This window comes from Pseudoliparis swirei, chromosome 20, assembly GCF_029220125.1.
Source record: "Pseudoliparis swirei isolate HS2019 ecotype Mariana Trench chromosome 20, NWPU_hadal_v1, whole genome shotgun sequence".
In the NCBI taxonomy this organism is placed as follows: domain Eukaryota; kingdom Metazoa; phylum Chordata; class Actinopteri; order Perciformes; family Liparidae; genus Pseudoliparis; species Pseudoliparis swirei.
Window position 1 is genome coordinate 7,525,644 of NC_079407.1, and position 19,236 is coordinate 7,544,879.

The following is a 19,236-nucleotide window of genomic DNA, read 5'->3' on the forward strand; positions in this document are numbered from 1 at the left end:
TTTATCTCAATGTCATCGGTGAGGAATTCGTAGGGTGTATTGTTAATGACGTTACTGCTACTGCTGCTGCTGCTACTGTTGCTGCTGCTACTGTTGCTGCTGCTGCTGCTGCTGCTGCTGCTGCTGGCTGTGGGGTTGTGGAATTGGGTATTGGAGGCTTTCACAGATCTGTGGTACAATAACAATAAGTTATTATTTTCATTTTGAAAAAAAAAAAAAAAAGATCATAAAAAAAAAAAAAAGGCAACAAGATAATTAAAAACACACCTTTTAACGGCTTTCTTGGGGACGGATTGAATCAGCTGCTTTGTCGGTGTAGCATATGTTGTTGTTGTTGTTGTTGTTGTTGTTGGCTCCTGTGGGGCTTTCACGGATCTGTGGAACAGCAATAATAATAATAATAAGTTATATTATTACATTTTCATTTTGAAAAAAATTAAATATATATATATAATACACTGTCAGCAAGATAACTAAAACCCACCTTTTACGGTTTTGAATACCCTGCGTTGTCTGCGTAGCAAGTGTTCTTGTCGTTGGCTCCCGAGGTGTTTGTGTCTCAGAAGAGCATGTGTTATCAAAAGGTGTTTGTGTCTCAGAAGAGCATGTATTATTATTATTATTATCAAAAGGTGTTTGTGTCTCAGAAGAGCATGTATCATCAATGGTCTGCGTTTCGACACATAGTATAGACGTCTCCCTTGATAATGGAATCGCCGCTCTATGGGGGGTGAAATAGCATATATATTTTATATATTGTTTATAAACAAATATGACATATCATTATGTCTACCCATAACAGACCTGTTATGTATCAGCTTCTTCTGCTTCTTCTTCTTTGGCTTTGGTGATGAGGGTGTGTACAATTGAGCACAGCTAAGGGGGTCATCATCTGATGAGGGGACTGATGCGATGTCTGGTCTGCTCTGAAAATCCTCTGAGAAAACACATATCTACATCTCTCTCTCTCTATATATATATATATATATATATGGCAATAATAACAATAATGCAGTAACAGTATATTACCTGATAGCTGTGTGTAGGTGTCCTGACTGTATGCCACTGGATGTGTCAATATTTTACCACCGACATGTCTCAAAGGGGTCTTTAAAGCCTCTGAGAAAACACATATATATACATATATATCTACATATATATATATACGGAGGTAATAATAATACAGGTGCAATATATTACCTGATATCTGTGCACCGATATCCTGACTGTATGCATCAGGATGTGTCAATATTTTAACACCAGCCGTTCTCATAGGAGTCTTGAAAGCTGAAGAAATCACACAAGATAATACCACTTTTTTTAATTTTTTAATTTAATTTTTTTCACCATACCACACAATATTAACGTATGGATAATTAGGCAGCCATCATGTAATTAAAACAAATACTCACCACCAACCCCCGGTATACCAGCTATGGCCACAGATAGTTCTGATGCGACGTCATTGATCGGTGGGGCGGGGTCAAACCGCTGTTGAGCACATGTCTCTGGGGGGGTTGCCTTTACGACGGGGGGCGGCCGCCTACGTTTTAGCCTGTCTAAAACAAGATAAATCATACATATAGACCGTAACAAAACGCTATTAACACATATCATCATCATCATTACTATAATTATTTAATACTCACTACCGGCACATACAGCAGCTGACGGAGGCATATTTTCGTTGTTACCAGTATTTATATTATCCATGATCTGCTAGTTAATAAAAAACACAACGTCAGTGTATGTTTTATACTAATGAGTGATTGAATATATATATATTTATATAAAGATGTATTACAATCGAAATATTATACATCAGCATAGTGACCACGTGTGTCCCGGTAGTTCATGGGGATAGCTGTACGGTAGCTAGCGGACACACAGCCAACGCACTATCAAGTCCGCAATACTATTATACAACAGCACCGGTGGGGCTAACGACGCTAGACTGCTGCTCCCCTCCGTGCGGAACACAACACTATTACAATCGAAACATTATACAAAGGCCTCGGGACCACGTGTGACCATATAGCACCTGAGAGGCTAACGGTCCGGAGTTTAACGGTTCTAGACTACTGAGCACGGCACAGGACCCCGCACACCCAGCACCATGCGGAACCATAGCCATCCAGGACACAACACTATTACGTTCGAAACATTATACAACAGACTTGGGTTCACGTGTGTCCCTGTAGCCTCTGGGGTTAGCTGTCCGGAGGCTAACGGCTCTATAGACTACTGAGCACCGGATAAACAACCAGCGACATGCGGAACCATAGCTATCCAGTACACAACACTATTACAATAGATATATTATACACCAGCATTGGGGATTGAGCTAGTCCATATAGCGCCGGAGGGGCTAACGGACCGGAGGCTAATGGCTCTAGACTACTGAGCCCCCGGACACTCAGCCGGCGCCATGCGGAACCCTCGCTATCCTGTACACAACCCTATTACAATAGATATATTATACAACATTTTATCAAACATAACATCACTTACCTTTTTTTTTTTTTTTTTTTTTTTGGAGAAAAATTATTCTCAAGGAATGGGCTGCTCCAACAGGTATAGCGACGTGATCCGCAGGCAGATAACGGTAGACTGTTGATGTGTGAGCGGTTCGCAGAGGTACATTTTTAATGAACACACCTCCTACATGACCCTCCTCCCCCTCCTATTCACGAGTGGAACGCACCCAATAACATCGTTCCCTACTCCTCCGGACACACCTTTTTTTCCCCAACAGACACGCCCCCAGACCTTAGCATAAGCCCTCCCTCCATCACTCCCTCCCTCCCTCCCCCCTTATTCATAAGTAGTATGCATCCAATAACATAGTTCCCTACTCCTCCAAAAACCCGCCCCTTAGCATCCCGCCCCTACCCGCTCGTGCATGTATGCGGTACAAAGTTACATTAGTGCCTGTGGGGCGGGGTGACACACCCCTTACAGACATTTCAGCACATTGATAAACACTTTGTATTATTAAAGACACAGGGAAGGGGTTTATAAATGTTTAAATGGTACAAACAAGAGCTCCTATCTATAGGGATTTATTTTATTTTATAGATTTTTAATTTGTGATAATATTTTTATATTTTAAATAATATATTTTAATTTTTATTTAAATATTTTTTTTTTTTTCATAAAAAATATGCATAATAGGGACATATATATGCGTGCATGAGAGTGCATGTGAGGTGGCGCGCGTGCACGTACGTATACGCGCATACATGTCCCTATACTACTACTGATAAGCAAACTGCAGCGGGTCCATGGAGGAAGGGAGGAAGGCGCAGATGTAGTCCTTTATCAGCCTCTCAAAGCATTTCATGACCACCGAGGTGAGGGCCACCGGTCGGTAGTCATTCATACATGCTGGAGAAGCATTCTTGGGCACAGGGACAATAGTGGATCTCTTGAAGCAGGCGGGGACCACGGACTCAGCCAGGGAGAGGTTGAATATTGTGGTGAACACTGGAGCTAGCTGGTTAGCACAGGTCTTCAGTACTCGCCCAGATATGCCATCTGGACCTGCAGCTTTCCTGGTGTTCACCCTCAACAGAGCCCTCCTCACACTGTGCTCGGTCACAGAGAGTGTGTGTTCATCCCCAGCGGTAGAACTCACCTCGGCTACGCTTAACGGTGTTGTTGTTAGCGGCGAGCTAGCGCTGTTGTTGCTAGCCTCAAACCGTGCATAAAATGAGTTCAGGTCGTCCGCTAGGGATGCGTCGGCACTCACCATTGCGCGGGGTCTGCTCTGGTAGTCTGTGATAGTCCGTAGCCCCTGCCATAGGCGCCTGGTGTCGCGCTGCTCCATCTGTGATTCCACTCTGTCTCGGTACCTCCTCTTGGCCTCCTTCACCGCCCTCCTCAGTCCATAGACCGCTGCCTTGTACTCGTCCATGTTGCCGGATACAAGACCGGAGTTATAGGCAGCAGTACGGGCGTTCACAGCTTCACGGATGGATCTATCAACCCACGGCTTTTGGTTAGGAAAGACCCTAACTTTTACCGTGGGGACGATGGTGTCCGCTAGCATTGCTATGAGGCTCATTGCTACGTCCGCAAACTCGCTGACGTCACTGGAACTGGATTGGATCATGTCCCAGTCGACGACACGCAGAGCGTCCTGTAGCTCAGCCTCTGATTGGTCAGACCACCGCTTTACGTCCCTCGTCACTACCGCTTCCCGTGCTATCTTTTGTTGGTACTCTGGTAGCAGGAAAATGGCGGCATGGTCCGATTTGCCGAACGGAGGGAGAGAGACAGCCTTGTAGCCTCTCTTGAATGGCGTATAGCAGTGGTCCAACGTTCTTTCCCCTCTGGTAGCACACGTAATGTGCTGGTGAAAGTTCGGCATGACTTTTTTTAGGTTTGCCCTATTAAAGTCCCCAGCCACCACCACAGCCGCGTCGGGATACTTGTTCTGATGCCGACATAACACATCATGTAGGTCCGATAGTGCTACGTCGGTGTCCGCTTGTGGTGGTATGTAGACGGCTGTGGTGATGACCGAGCTGAACTCCGGGAAGGTAGAATGGACGGCATGAGATCGTCAGATGTTCCAGGTTCGTGAGCAGGAACGAGAAAGAGTCTTAATGTCCTTGGGGTTGCACCACTTGTTGTTAGTCATGATTTAGATTTACCAGACTCTTCCGTTCTGTCTGCACGGAAAACAGAGAAGGACTCGGTTGGGCATATGACTCGATCCGGCACCAGCGGGTCAGCCATGTTTCCGTCAGACAAAAGATGTTACAGTCCCTCATGTCCCGTTGGAATCTGATCCTTGCCCTAACATCATCCATCTTATTTTCCAGAGACTGGACGTTAGCAAGAAGGATGCTGGGCAGAGGTGGACGGTGGGCTTGAACTCTCAGTCTGTTCCGAATTCCGCTCCGTTTCCCTCGATGTTTTCGTCGTCTCCCCGTAGTAGCGGCTCCACTGTTGTTGTTGTGGTTCGCTCGTACGATCTCTGCCGGCCACGCTGGATCGATGGAAAAAGTGGACAAAAACCCTTGTTTTGCGCAAAAGTTTATGTCCAAAAGTGTGCTGCGTTCGTATGCTGTTATTGCCGATGTGTTTGTGGCAAAGAAAATATTAAAAATAAACACAAAAACTAAAAGAGCGCACAATCTCCGCGGAGCTACCACGACGGCGTCTGGACACAGCCGCGCCATCTACACAGGCGGCGCCTCTATTTCTGTATTCCCCCTTTTCTTTTGGGACAAAGCTGAAGCCTCTTCAGTCGTCGTGCACCTGCAACCGTCTACACCAGGGGTCCCCAAACTTTTTCCTGAGGGCCACATAACTTTTCCCTTCTCGGATTGGGGCCGGGGTCAGTTTGTAACAGATAAAGTGTGACGATCGCAGGGGTGCCTAAATGTAAACATTTATTGTTTTCCAGAAAGCCACACATAACCAAATATTAATAACCCTTTCCGGGATCTTCACACGTTCTATTTGACAGCGGCTAGTCTAGGATTTGCGTGGCCAGACTGAAAAATAATAATAATACGTCTCTGGTATTGTTCAGGGGGCCGGGCCAAATTTGCAGGCGGGCCGTACCCGGCCCGCGGGCCTAAGTTTGGGGACCACTGGTCTACACAATGAACACAAACCTTGGTTTTTGGAAGGAAATGAAATTGTTGCAGTTTGTACTTATGAACATTTTTTTTTATTTCAATTAATTTTGTAATTACTTAATAAAGTAATAATTTTAATACAATTACGTTTGTATGACTGTTTTTAGGAAACACTAAGATACCTACTTCTGTGACAATGGGATTGGGCATCTGCCCATATATAAATATATGAATATATGAATATTCATAGTTTTCCCACAGTTGAAGATTGACACTGCTCTGCATGAATTTGATTGAAGAAATTAAATTTGCTGTTAATTGCACAAATTGGCCATTCAACCCAAGATTCTTGCAAAAACAGATGATTACATGCACAGGCAGACAGACACGTCTGAACCAATGACTGAGAGGAAGCTGTGAGTGCCAGAGGCAACACCACTACTTGGTTATGTTAAATACATAAAACATCATAGTTTGGCTTAAAATCACAAAAAATTCAAACAAAGCTAAAGTACTTGTGTTAGGTTGGAGCTATAAAACGACAGCGTACCCAGACACATCACCAAGTCTACAAGGACTTCCTCAGACTCGTCTGTGATGTGTCAAAACTAAAGTAAAAGTTATGCCGTATGATTTTCCCGTGTGGGACCTCGACACAAGTGCAGTGTTTCCCACACCATTCTTTCAGGGTGGCGGCCCGCCCCCCCGAAATCTCCGCCCGCCATCCTGTAATTTTCTCTATCGCGCCAGATTACAGCAGAAGTAATTGAAAGGTCCCTTTTCTTAAAGAGCACGTCTTTGTTCTTTTATTAAACAAACTAAACAGCCGTCTGTTATTGATCGTCTCCACACAGCATCATGTCATTTCTGTCTACGTGTCGCGTTAACACTTCTCGGCTCTCCGTCTCGCGCCGCAGAGCTCCGATGCCGTGTAAACTGTGAGAGGGACTTCTCCATGAACAGAGTAATATAGACTTTTCACAATGGGAATTGCTGTGTAAGCTATCACTATTCTAAGATATCAGCTTTCACTTTTAAAGCCTAACAGTCTTTGTATTTGGAGGTCAAGACAAACATCCGCAACAGGCTGCAAGGAGACCATCTTGCTGCATGCCTGCGGATTTCAATTAATGGGCCAGATGTTTCTGACTCCTTATCAAGAGGCTCTGGAACTCTTCTTTGAAAAGCCCCGAAAAATCCACTGCAGTGACAAAACGTGCACCCTTTGTGGTGGTCATGAAAATAAATGAACACCAACATGATTCAAATGTTTGTGTCGGTCGGTCGGTCCCCCCCCCGAAGCTGTAAACCTAGGGGAAACACTGCAAAGTATAATTTTGCACATAACTTACATTTTTTAAACTTCAGAGCACATCATATTCACTTTTTTAATAGTAACAGTAGTGAAACTGAAACTAACTTTCCTCCGGATAAGGCTCACCACACATTCATAAGGCGTGCGTTCATGGTGAAGTCATTGGCAAAACTTAATAACTTCATATGACAAAAAAAGGTAGTAAAACATTCACATCCCATCGGCTAAAATACAGAAAAAAAGCTCACATTACATATACATGTCGGACTCATCTCAGCACCACAGTTCATTGGTCTTTTTAAATTCCATTTTCAGTAACAAAAAAAAAAGTTTCCCAAGAATCAGTGCATGCAATCTGCCAAATTGAATTGATGCTCTATCAAAGTGCAAATGGCAGCAGAAATGAATAATTCAAGACAAAAATGTTAATCTCTTTGTGTTTAGTCTGAAAATTAACAGCCTTTCAATTGCAGATGGCCCAAAGAGGAATATATAAGTAACCAAGGAACTTGTTCCACCGTGTTATATTCTGTAGCTCATTTGCATAGTATCCATTGCTTTTATTAAACTATGTAGGGACAGTATTCCTGGCTCAAGCGAAGAGCAAAACGCCTGTACCGATTGCGCAGAGGAGACGAAGAAAATGTCTTCACAAAAAATGTAACCAGCGTCAGTGCAGCTTAGAGGAATATATAAGAGCCTACACCCAGGCCTGCCAGCCGGGGAAGAGTCTGCTGAGGTTTTTGGGGTCCATGGCTTGTTGGATGAGCAGGTTCACCTGCCCCCCCACGCTGAGCACCGTGCCCTCCTCCACCCCCTTCAGCTTATCCTGCAGCCTCAGCAGCACCCGCTTCGCCACTTTGTTGAAGTTTTGACTGTCGCTGCAGGAGGAAGAGTACGAAGACGATGAGGCAGGCGAGACTCCAAAAGATTACAATCAGTTTTCATCATGTACTGTCGCACCTGGATTTACGGTGGTTGTCTACGTCATCCCCCCCCATGGTGGAGGCCAGCGTTGCGTTGAGCTCCTGCTGCTCGTCGAGCTGCAGGTAGAAGGCCTTCAGCGGGTTCATGGTCCAGTCAAACAAAGGGTCATACAGCAGCACCTGTACACACACACACGCACGTCAGGTTGAAGAAATCCCACGTAATTCAAGTGCGTGACCCGTGATCTCACCTCGACAATAGTCAGCAGAGCTTCTTGGGAGCTCCTCATCACCTCCATCGTCTTCTCACAACATCTGACCAGAGAAAACAGGTGGAGATCATTACATTTCTGGATTCATCCGGGTGTCTCTGAAGGCACCACGAACCAACGTTTAAAAAATGTAAGCGAGTACATTTTATTTACACTGTTGTGACAGGAATTTAAAATAGCGGAAACCAATCTTAAAATGTCTGTTGTGTTTTGGAGAATAGTGAGGAGCAATGTCGAGTGTGTACACTCGACAAATGAACCTCACAAAAATGAAACTATGATGAAAAGAAACACTATATGGCAGTATTCTCAGGTTAGCCTTCCCATTAGCCTTTGTTGATGAATGTTTGACAATATCAGAACAGACATGACCTCCTCCCTCCACATCCTCACCTCCTGAAAACCCCCTCCACTCCAGTGATGCCCATCCCATCCACGATGTCTCTGGACAGCCTGAAGGGGACAGTCTCGGGGGTGGGGAGGATCTTCCCCTGCTCAAAGGCCACACCTGAACAACAACAGCAATGAGAAGAAAATAAGCAGCGAGAAAGAGAGAGAGAGAGAGAGAGGTCTTGGGATGCATGTCACACCATTTATTCATGATGTCTTGATCTTTGAATTCAGAGCTTTAAAGCGTTACAATGCTGTGTGCATTTTATGACAAGAGTCCATATCTGATTACATTTATTGCCAAATCATAAATGCATCAAACTCCTCTCGATGCAGGATGGAACCCTTTTTCTGAAATGAAGAAAGAACTACATATGTCTCGGTACATAAATGACAATGATTTTACCCAGATCGATGTGCACCAGTTCGGCAGTCTGCTCGTCAACCAGAATATTCTGGTTGTGTCTGTCACCCAGGCCCACGATGTAGCCAACTGCAGGCACAAAACAGGAACAGTTGGCAATTCATTGGTTGAATTCAAAAGCGCTTTCTACACCACTAGTGGTTATAATGAAATTAATTAATAACAGTGTTATATATCTGTGTCATCATTTGTGCTGTGGCCCCTTTTTAAGATGCCCTGGGGTGAACATGACACTGGGTGTACCTATAGAAGAAGGGGTGAACATGACACTGGGTGTACCTATAGAAGAAGGGGTGAACATTACACTGGGTGTACCTATAGAAGAAGTGGTGAACCTGACACTGGGTGTACCTATAGAAGAAGGGGTGAACATGACACTGGGTGTACCTATAGAAGAAGGGGTGAACATGACACTGGGTGTACCTATAGAAGGAGGGGTGAACATGACACTGGGTGTACCTATAGAAGAAGGGGTGATAATGATACTGGGTGTACCTATAGAAGGAGGGGTGAACATGACACTGGGTGTACCTTTAGAAGAAGGGGTGAACATGACACTGGGTGTACCTATAGAAGAAGGGGTGATAATGATACTGGGTGTACCTATAGAAGGAGGGGTGAACATGACACTGGGTGTACCTATAGAAGAAGGGGTGATAATGATACTGGGTGTACCTATAGAAGGAGGGGTGAACATGACACTGGGTGTACCTATAGAAGAAGGGGTGATAATGATACTGGGTGTACCTATAGAAGGAGGGGTGAACATGACACTGGGTGTACCTATAGAAGAAGGGGTGAACATGACACTGGGTGTACCTATAGAAGGAGGGGTGAACATGACACTGGGTGTACCTATAGAAGGAGGGGTGAACATGACACTGGGTGTACCTATAGAAGAAGGGGTGAACATGACACTGGGTGTACCTATAGAAGAAGGGGTGAACATGACACTGGGTGTACCTATAGAAGAAGTGGTGAACATGACACTGGGTGTACCTATAGAAGAAGGGGTGAACATGACACTGGGTGTACCTATAGAAGGAGGGGTGAACATGACACTGGGTGTACCTATAGAAGAAGGGGTGAACATGACACTGGGTGTACCTATAGAAGAAGGGGTGAACATGACACTGGGTGTACCTATAGAAGAAGTGGCCACACTGCGAGTGTAAGCCAGCCGTTTCTCCATCCACACGGCGGGGTCCAGGAATCGCTCCATGCAGAAATACCTGAAGACCGGACGGAAGTTCTTGCACACCTCGCTGTAGGCCTGGAGCTTCCCATCGAACGCCAGCTTCTGAGCCTCCTGCAGTTGCACCAAAACCAATTAACATACACAAAGAAGGAAATAGACAAGTTGAGGCGCACTGACAACACGGTGAGCCAACAGTACCATCATCTTCTTGCGGCAGGCCAGGTTGGTCGGGTCCCGAGGTCGGAAGCGTTTGTGGGCTCCTTTAATGGGATCCAGCAGAAAATCCCCGATCGGCACAGTGCCAGAACACCACTCCAACACGCCGCTACGCTGTGTGAACGGCACCACCTGCGGATGAAGAAGAGAGAGAGAAAGCAGCTTTGAAGGAAATAAGGGAATTACAGGGCAACGACAGAAAGATCAAACATCGAAGAAAAAGATTCCACCTGATTTATTATGTCCTCGTTGAATTAAAGAGCAAAACGCTTAAAGACAAGATTTGTTTACAAAAAAAAGAAAGAAGATGAGATGTGTCTAACCTTGTATCGTCTGATGTTGAGCTTCCTCTTGCGGGTGTCCGTGTTGCGCTGCAGCAGCATGGAGCACATGCTGAACACCTGCTGCATCACCGCGTCCTGCCGCAGGTCGTCTCGACCCTGGTAACAGAGAGAGGCCAAAGGTCACCGGAGAACATGCCGTGTACCGCGGCGCCGAGAGCCTCTGCACTCTGCGGTTAGAACAACTGTTTTTAGTCTTCAAAACACCAGAAAGGCTCAAGACGGACGCAGTAATGTGAAACTCATCATGACGCATGGTTGCGTAAGATATCCCTAAATATTACACCTTTTTTCTCCATGTGACATAAACAAGGATGAACATTGATAGAAAAGTAGAACTGAGGTTAAAGATCGGGGTGGGGGGGACTGCTCCATGACTCTCCCAAAGTATCTAAGTGGTGACTTATTAGCAGTCAAGTGGCTGACAAGTGTTACCGCAAACACAAACATGCGCTCACACACACACAATGTCCCCTAAAGAATGTCCTCATTACAAAGGTGTCGGAGTAATATAACAAACTGTGTATTTGCCCTGGTACAAAAACCAGATGAATCATTACTAAAGTGAAATGGAAAAGAACTCGAGTTAAAAGTGAGCAGGTTCTCTGTCAGGGCCGACGGCAACCACACATGACAGCGGCTTCTCACACACACACACACACACACACACACACACACATTAATAGCGCAAATCTATAAATATTGCAATACTTTAATGAGTGGTCCACAGGCTCAATCACCATTACATAGATAAAAGTAGCAGTTTCAATCCAAAGATAGTCTTTGTTATGTTTGGGGTTTTATTATTTTATGATACTCAGGTTTTGAAAACAGACGCCACTTTTGGGCCTTGGTTGGTTCTCAGGTGACACGGCCCTGGTCAATGAAGTGTCCAGACACTCCCCCCCCGTCACCGTCCCCCCGTCAACAACTTTTCTCGGAGTAGAAATAGTCACTAGTCACAGTGTTCCGCTGTTGTGTTTAAAGCCATCGTGACCAGATGCAATGTTGTCCTCCTCTGGAAAGCACAGTGCCTCACAGATTAACTGTCTGTCCTCACCTCCTCAGGTCAAGTTCAATCAGGCTCTGGCCGACCACTCCATGTCTGACAAGCCTCATCGATGGAATTGTTCTCACTAAGTTTGACGCCTACATACCAGGAGGTGTAACGGCACATCGTTATGTGTTGTTTAAAAAGGAGTCCTTCTCCTTCTCCTCTTCACAGGTTCTCAAGCAGATCCCTTTACTCCATTTCCTGTCCAGCCTCTCTGATTGTATCATGCAATCTTTGAATTTATGCTTCATACAAGTTGTAGTGCAACTAAATATTTTAAACATTTACTTCTAACTCCACAGTTACCACACTTCTTTACTTCACACACTCTTAGTTCAGCCCCTCCTTTCTGTTACATTGGTTTCATCCGGGTTTAATTCTTACCGTAGTTTTTTTTTGCTTTGTTGGGCCTCACTGTGCTTTCTTGTTGTTTTTTTGCCTTACTTCTGCTGCTTTGTCGGTCAAAGCACTTTGTAAACTCTATTTTAAATCTGCTGTGCTGCTGTATTGCTATACTGAGTTTAGTATTGTGTGATTCCTCCATCTGTTTTCGTCTTCCCCCACTGCCACCTCTCCATTCCTTTCTTTGTAATCACTGCTTTCCCTCTCTTTTGCCAAGTGGTATTGGAACAGCTATTTCATTTTGTAAAGCCATTTATGCAATATTATCAACTTCTCATTCATTTTCAGCACATCTTGTCCTGGCATCCATGAAGAACTGGACTCATCCACCACCTCTTTGCAGCTGTACTGCATGCTCTTAATGATAGTTTCAAATGTCTTAAGTTATGTTTGTATGACATCACGTGTAGCTATTTCAACATAACTGGAAGGACATTTAAACTGACACAATAACTGTGACATTGTGATATAGTCTCATTGAATGGTCTCAGGATGTTGCATTAACATATTGGCAGTTGTGTATTTCAACAATACAGTCCATCCTCTTATTTCTTCTTTAAAATAGAATACAACCATCCAGATAGAGAGAGCAGTCTCATTCCTGCCAATGAAATGTCCTTTTTATTAAAAAGTACTAAGTGAGTTTATTTTTTTGTCCGTACATATGCTTTTTCATAAATGTTATACTACCTGCTCGCTGAAGAATAAAGTCACTTTGCATTTGAAATGTGTGGTTTAAGGGCGTCTCTTTCGGCAGTTACCAACTTTAAATTGTTTCCGGTGGTATCAGTGACATGTTTTCACTTCTTTGTTGCATTCTGTTACTGTCATGGAACGGTCACACTGAAGTGAAGTCTTTCGTTCTTTTAATTTCTGTGTATGGCACAGAGAAGATCATTTTTAGAGATGATTTTTGAGGTGTTGAACACATGTTAGCAACATAAGTCAAACCTTATCTTCATCCGTTTAAGTACTTACTGTGCTGTAAGTATTATTCTTCATCCTTTCATATCATTTCATAGGTAGACTAGGGAGGCTTCATATATATCAAGATGTAGGCTACAATCAAGTCAGAAGTATCCACCGTTTATCTTTCTCCCTTCAGGTTGGATCCATAAACTCTGAAAATCAAAAGTATCTTCATCAGCACAATGTGAACAGTAGACATAAAAAAGTCTTCTGTCATCATCAGCTTCACCCTCATCGACATTGTCATGCTCTTCTTCATCATCGTCGTCAAGCCCTCCAAAACCTCCACAGTCTGCTCTGAGCTCGCTGTACGCCGGGTCTCTTTCCTGGAGGCATCGCCCCGGAGCCTCAGGTGCTTTCTGATGCAGAGGGACGCCTGACCAGGGGGTGCAATTTCCACAGAGTTATGCCAGGCTGTGCAGAACAGCCACTTCAGGGCTCTGCTGACAACTCCTGACTTCCTGCAGGAGGATTGATGCACGTACATAATGCACCAGGTTCTGGCAGAGGGGTCAATGTCCAATCGGATTATCCCCCTGATTCACAACCTGTCCCACTCTCAGTATCCTCAGAAATTGAGGTTCTACTATTACATTGACCTGGGCAGGAACCCCGACTGGGGTTATAATCTCATCAACACGATGGTGCTCAAGTGTGAGTAATGGAAAGAATGTGGGGTTTTTTCTTCTATTTCTTGGGAGTTTTTCCTGATCCGATGTGAGGTCCTGGGACAGGGATGTTGTATGTGTACATATTGTAAAGCCCTTTGAGGCACACTTGTAATTTGTAATATTGGGCTATACAAAATAAACTGAATTGAATTAGTTCTTTGGGGTCAATTCCATAGACATTTATTTAACCTGGTGTCAGTCCCATTTAAAGACCGTGATGAAAGGCTGGCTAGAAGTTGGGTTTTACGCGACATCATTTGAGCGTGACCAACATGGTGTGTGTGTGTGTGCACTGTAAAAAAAGAACGTAGATTTTACAGTGAAAAACTGTTAAATCACAACAGTAAGAGACCGTTAATTCAAAATAGGTTATATTCCGTTTCTATCACATTGCAACACCGTATATGTATATATCAGCCCAAACAGTAATTTATGCATGTATTTCTTGTAAAAAATACATTTTGTCACCGTTAATTGTACTAAACATTGTACTGATAACGGTAATACACCGTAATATGAAAAACAATCAATACCGTAATTTTTACATTAATAACTTTAAAAAAATACAATCTGTCACTGTTAAATGTACGGACTACTGTGCTGACAACTGAGCTATAACGTTTTATGAAAGTAACAGCCAGCCTTGCAATTTTCACATTTATTGTTTGTACAAAATACAGTTTATAACTTTTAATTGCACTAAACATTGTACTGATAACGGAAATATACCGTAATATGAACAACAATTAATACCGTAGTTTTTGCATATCTTACTCTTTAAAAATACATTTTGTTACTGTTAAATGTACGGACTTTTGTGCTGCAAATGGAAATATAACGTATTAGGAATTTAACAGCCAGACCTGTATTGTTTGCATTTATTATTTGTAAAAGATACAGTTTGTCACTGTTAATTGCACTAAACATTGTACTGATAACGGTAATACACCGTAATATGAAAAACAATCAATACTGTCATTTTTACATTAATAACTTTTTTAAAATACAATCTGTCACTGTTAAATGTACGGACTACTGTGCTGACAAGTGAGCTATAACGTTTTATGAAAGTAACAGCCAGCCTTGTAATTTTCACATTTATTGTTTGTACAAAATACAGTTTATAACTTTTAATTGCACTAAACATTGTACTGATAACGGAAATATACCGTAATATGAACAACAATTAATACCGTAGTTTTTGCATGTATTACTCTTTAAAAATACATTTTGTTACTGTTAAATGTACGGACTTTTGTGCTGCAAATGGAAATATAACGTATTAGGAATTTAACAGCCAGACCTGTATTGTTTGCATTTATTATTTGTAAAAGATACAGTTTGTCACTGTTAATTGCACTAAACATTGTACTGATAACGGTAATACACCGTAATATGAAAAACAATCAATACTGTCATTTTTACATCCAGAACTTTTAGAAAATACAATCTGTCACTGTTAAATGTACGTATTAATGTGCTGACAACCGAAATCTAACGTATCATGACTGTAACAGCCAGCTCTGTAATTTTCACATGTATTGATTGTACAAAATACAGTTTATAACTTTTAATTGCACTAAACAGTGTACAGATTACAGAAATACACCATAATATATCTAGGAAGGCTTGACCGATCTTAACCAGAGTGGTGTCTCGCTCTTGAACTTCTGTGCTCGCCACGGCTTGTCCATAACGAACACCATTTTCGAATATAAGGTGGATCATAAGTGTACCTGGTACCAGAACACCTTAGGCCAGAGATCAATGATCGACTTTGTAATTGTATCATCTGATCTGTGGCCATATGTCTTGGACACTCGGGTGACCTGTTAGTGAGGGTGAATAGGAATGTCTGGCGGACGATCCTGTCTGGCAGGTCTTCAACTCCCACCTTTGGAAGAACTTCTCACACTTCCCGAGGGAGGATGGGGACATTGAATCCGAGTAGACCATGTTCAAAGCCTCTTTTGTGAACCGAGCCGCTAGGAGCTTTGGCCAGAAGGTCATAGGTGCCTGTTTTGGCGGCAACCTGAGAACCTGGTGGTGAACACCGGGGGTGAGGGAAGCCGTCAAGCTGAAGAAGGAGGCTTTTCGGGCCTGGTTGGCCCAGGGGTCTCCTGAAACACAGCTCTGTAAAGTACCAGCAGGCCGGAAGGGCTAGAGCTGTGGTGGTCGCAGATGCTAAAACACAGGCATGGAAGGAGTTCGAGGAGGGCATGGAGAAGGACTTTCGGTTGGCCTCAAGGAGGCCATATCCCTGGCAGAGGTGGCAAGGCGCCTGGGGTGGATGAGATCCACCCTGAGATGCTGAAGGCACTGGACATTGTTGGGCTGTCTTGGCTGAGATGCCTTTTCGACTGAGTATTTTTTATTTTGTAAACATTGTTTTGTAAAAAATAACACTGCTTTCAAGGCATTTCTGAACATACCAATGTCTCCTCTTTTTTTTACAATGACAACGTTAGTCACACATGAGTAAAGTTAGATACACGTTAGTAACGTTAGCCACACGTTTGTAACGTTAGACACGCGGTAGTAACGTTAGCCACACGTTTGTAACGTTAGACACGCGGTAGCTAGCAAGAAAGAAAAGATTGACAAAACGTATCTAAAGGGAGCTAGCGCACCAACACACACATACATGGCGACAGCGTCAGATAAGCGCTCCAATAATTTTTACATTTACACTAAACTATTGATAACTGATGCCGTTATCAACTAAATGAAGCTAAATGGTTTAATATTACAATTTAAAGGCAATATTAGTAACACTAACGCTCGCTTACTAGTGCAGAAAAGTGTCTCCCTACTTCTCTCTGAAAGTCATGTATACAGCTAACAGTAACTTTCCTTGAGAAGACGACTGCTTCTGGGCCCCAGAATTCGTCTTGCTCACTCTCCCAAGTCCTCGGACTCCCATGAACCGATACCAGAGCTACAGATGCACTACAGATACTAACTGCACAGCCTGGCCTTACAAGAGCATATACGTCCATTTTACATGTTTATAATACAATTCAAAAATATATATTAACATAAACCATAAATAAGACTCGAGAGGACTCGAAAATGACTTGAGAGAGCTTCCCAAGTTATGTAAATATTATTTTTTATAACCCTAGCTTGATGCTTCACGTGATTGCCGCACTTTTTTAGAAAGCTTACAATCTACGGAATCCGCCAATTTCGCCAAAACCACTGTCAGACAAAGCCTCAGCAAGATATCAACCACATTCCAGTGTGAACAAACTGAAATGTGACTTACTTATGGATTAAACAACACTTGCTTGGTATGTATTGGTGCATCTGCTTGAGCAGAGCCCCTCTGTTGTGGAACCACAGGCTTCCAAAGTCCAGGAAGAAAGTTAGGGCATTTTGGCTCTCAGCGGACCTAAACCTACGGTTCACGAAATGTGCACTAAACGAATTACTAAAAATATTTAACTTCTCTTAATCAAAGTCAAACTTTGCGGAGATACACTTAACACACAATGCTATTTTATAGTAGGAAAAAAAGCGATGATATGCATAGTTAAAAAGAGGAAATACATCCTGAAGTTTTTCTCTTTTCGGAAGTTCAGATCTGAGAGAAGCAAGTGTCCATTGATATATGAACATATGGTCTGTGACTTTATTTGATATGGACATCACCATTGCATTAGAATTGTAACTGTGATGCACTGTGTTGAAAACTGTGGCGGCCATATAGCCCATGCCTATGGCAGATATTGCTATAAAAACTGTATTTTCAATTCTGTAGACAGTTTCATAGTTTTTCTCCCTGAACAGAGAAGACTGTTGTCCAAATGAGGTCTTGCGCATAGAAATACGACAGTTCCCGTTTCCTGAGGCCTGTGTGTTCACTCTGCTGGTGTGCTGGTGTCTTGTAACAAATTATTTAAGAAGGGAAGGAGCATGACCATGTATGCTTTTCAAAAATAAGCTTTAGACCCTGTTTACACGATGGGAAAACACATATATTTTCATGCGTTTTGGCCTTTCATTAACACAAAAACGGAGGTTTTATCACGGAAAACGATCATTTCTAAAAACTCCGGCTAAAGTGGAGATTTCTGAAAACTCTGTTTTTGTGTTTGCGTGTGAACAAGGTCAAACGGAGTTTTATGTTGTTAAACGTCACAGTATGCGACTAAAAATGCTTCACGTCATGTGAGCGTCCTATGTTTACAGTTAGTTTGCTTACTGATCATGGATGGTGTCAAGGTAGTGCTCATTTGTGCATTCCGGTACTTTCCTCTGACTGCCTTCATTTTCGTTGTCAGGTGGGCCCGAGTTATTTCCTCCTTGACAGGAGGATACTCCTCGGAGGTCTCGGACGGGTACTGTTCTAAGAACAATGCCAACATATCCCTATATTTAGTTTGCCATGATTCCCAATCCACATTATCGAGTGCTTTATTTGCCTTATAATCTAAGGCGACTCGAAGCAGCAGCTCCACTTCGCTGTCTGTCCATACAAATGAACCTCGTGCCATATTTACACTCTAAAGGAAAAGGAAGTTGGTCGTGTTTTTCGTAGTTGTTGTTGGTTTTGCGAATTCTGATTGGTTTGCATGTCTTTATCCTTCTCGTTACACTGCCGACTACATGTTTGGCATAGTTATGATGGCGCCGGGCGATTTATCTGAGTTCATAAAACAGAAACTTTTTTGAAAACGACCTTGTGTGTACAACGTTATTTTTGAAAACGGAGGGGCAGAAATATTCGTTTCTGTAAATACCCGGCTATGTGTAAATGTGGCCTTAATCTTGAATCGCTTAAAAAGCTTTCAAAGTTGAACATAATATGTTTTTGCAAGATCTGACAATGGTGCCACCTCATTGTTTTTTGTCCATAATTTTGATGGGTTGTATAGTTGTTTGTGAGGCTTGTGACCAGGTGATGCAGTATGATAGGTGTGAGAATATCATGGCATGCATGTAAAGCTGGGCTGTACTGAATAGCAGTTACTTTCTGATGAATCTGAAGCAGTTGAAATATGTTTTAACTTTTTTGCTGATGTTACGTACTTGTATACACAGTAATATAACTGTGAAAACTAGAGAAACGTGTTACAGTGCAACACTTTGATTTTTAAAAGACATTTCATCACTGTTTCAACATTCAACATGAACAAAGATTAACCAACAAACAAAACAAAATAATAAGTTCTAGTTGCCATTTAATCTGCCCATTCAAAGCAGTGGAGAGTAACCTTGTACCCCTTGCTTAAGTTCTCCTTGTTTTGACGAACTTTTTTTGCAGAGCCTAAATGCATCTCACCCCATCCCCCACCCATGCTTTGCAGGTGCAGATGCAGATCTCAGGAGAGAACGGGGGAAAGGGAGACAGATGGAGAGATAGAGAGAAACACATAGAAAGAGGGAGAGACAGACAGAGAGAAAGAGGGGAGAGAGAGAGAAAAAGAGAGAGATAAGTGACAGTGTTAAAAAAAATAAA

The 19,236-nt window shown here is 42.9% G+C and overlaps 1 protein-coding gene across 1 annotated transcript; it reads right to left on the minus strand.

Annotated features, from left to right (window-relative positions):
- Positions 1-6,973: 6,973 nt before the first annotated feature.
- Positions 6,974-15,782, minus strand: LOC130210724 (serine-protein kinase ATM-like). Its single transcript, XM_056441207.1, has 10 exons — positions 15,667-15,782; positions 13,331-13,562; positions 10,659-10,775; positions 10,318-10,467; positions 10,065-10,230; positions 8,904-8,990; positions 8,501-8,615; positions 8,087-8,150; positions 7,873-8,015; positions 6,974-7,790 (listed from the first exon to the last, which is right to left on the minus strand). Exons 1-10 carry the CDS (start codon positions 15,780-15,782, stop codon positions 7,610-7,612), a joined length of 1,371 nt encoding a protein of 456 aa, XP_056297182.1. The 3' UTR covers positions 6,974-7,609.
- Between the last annotated feature and the right edge of the window lie 3,454 nt (positions 15,783-19,236).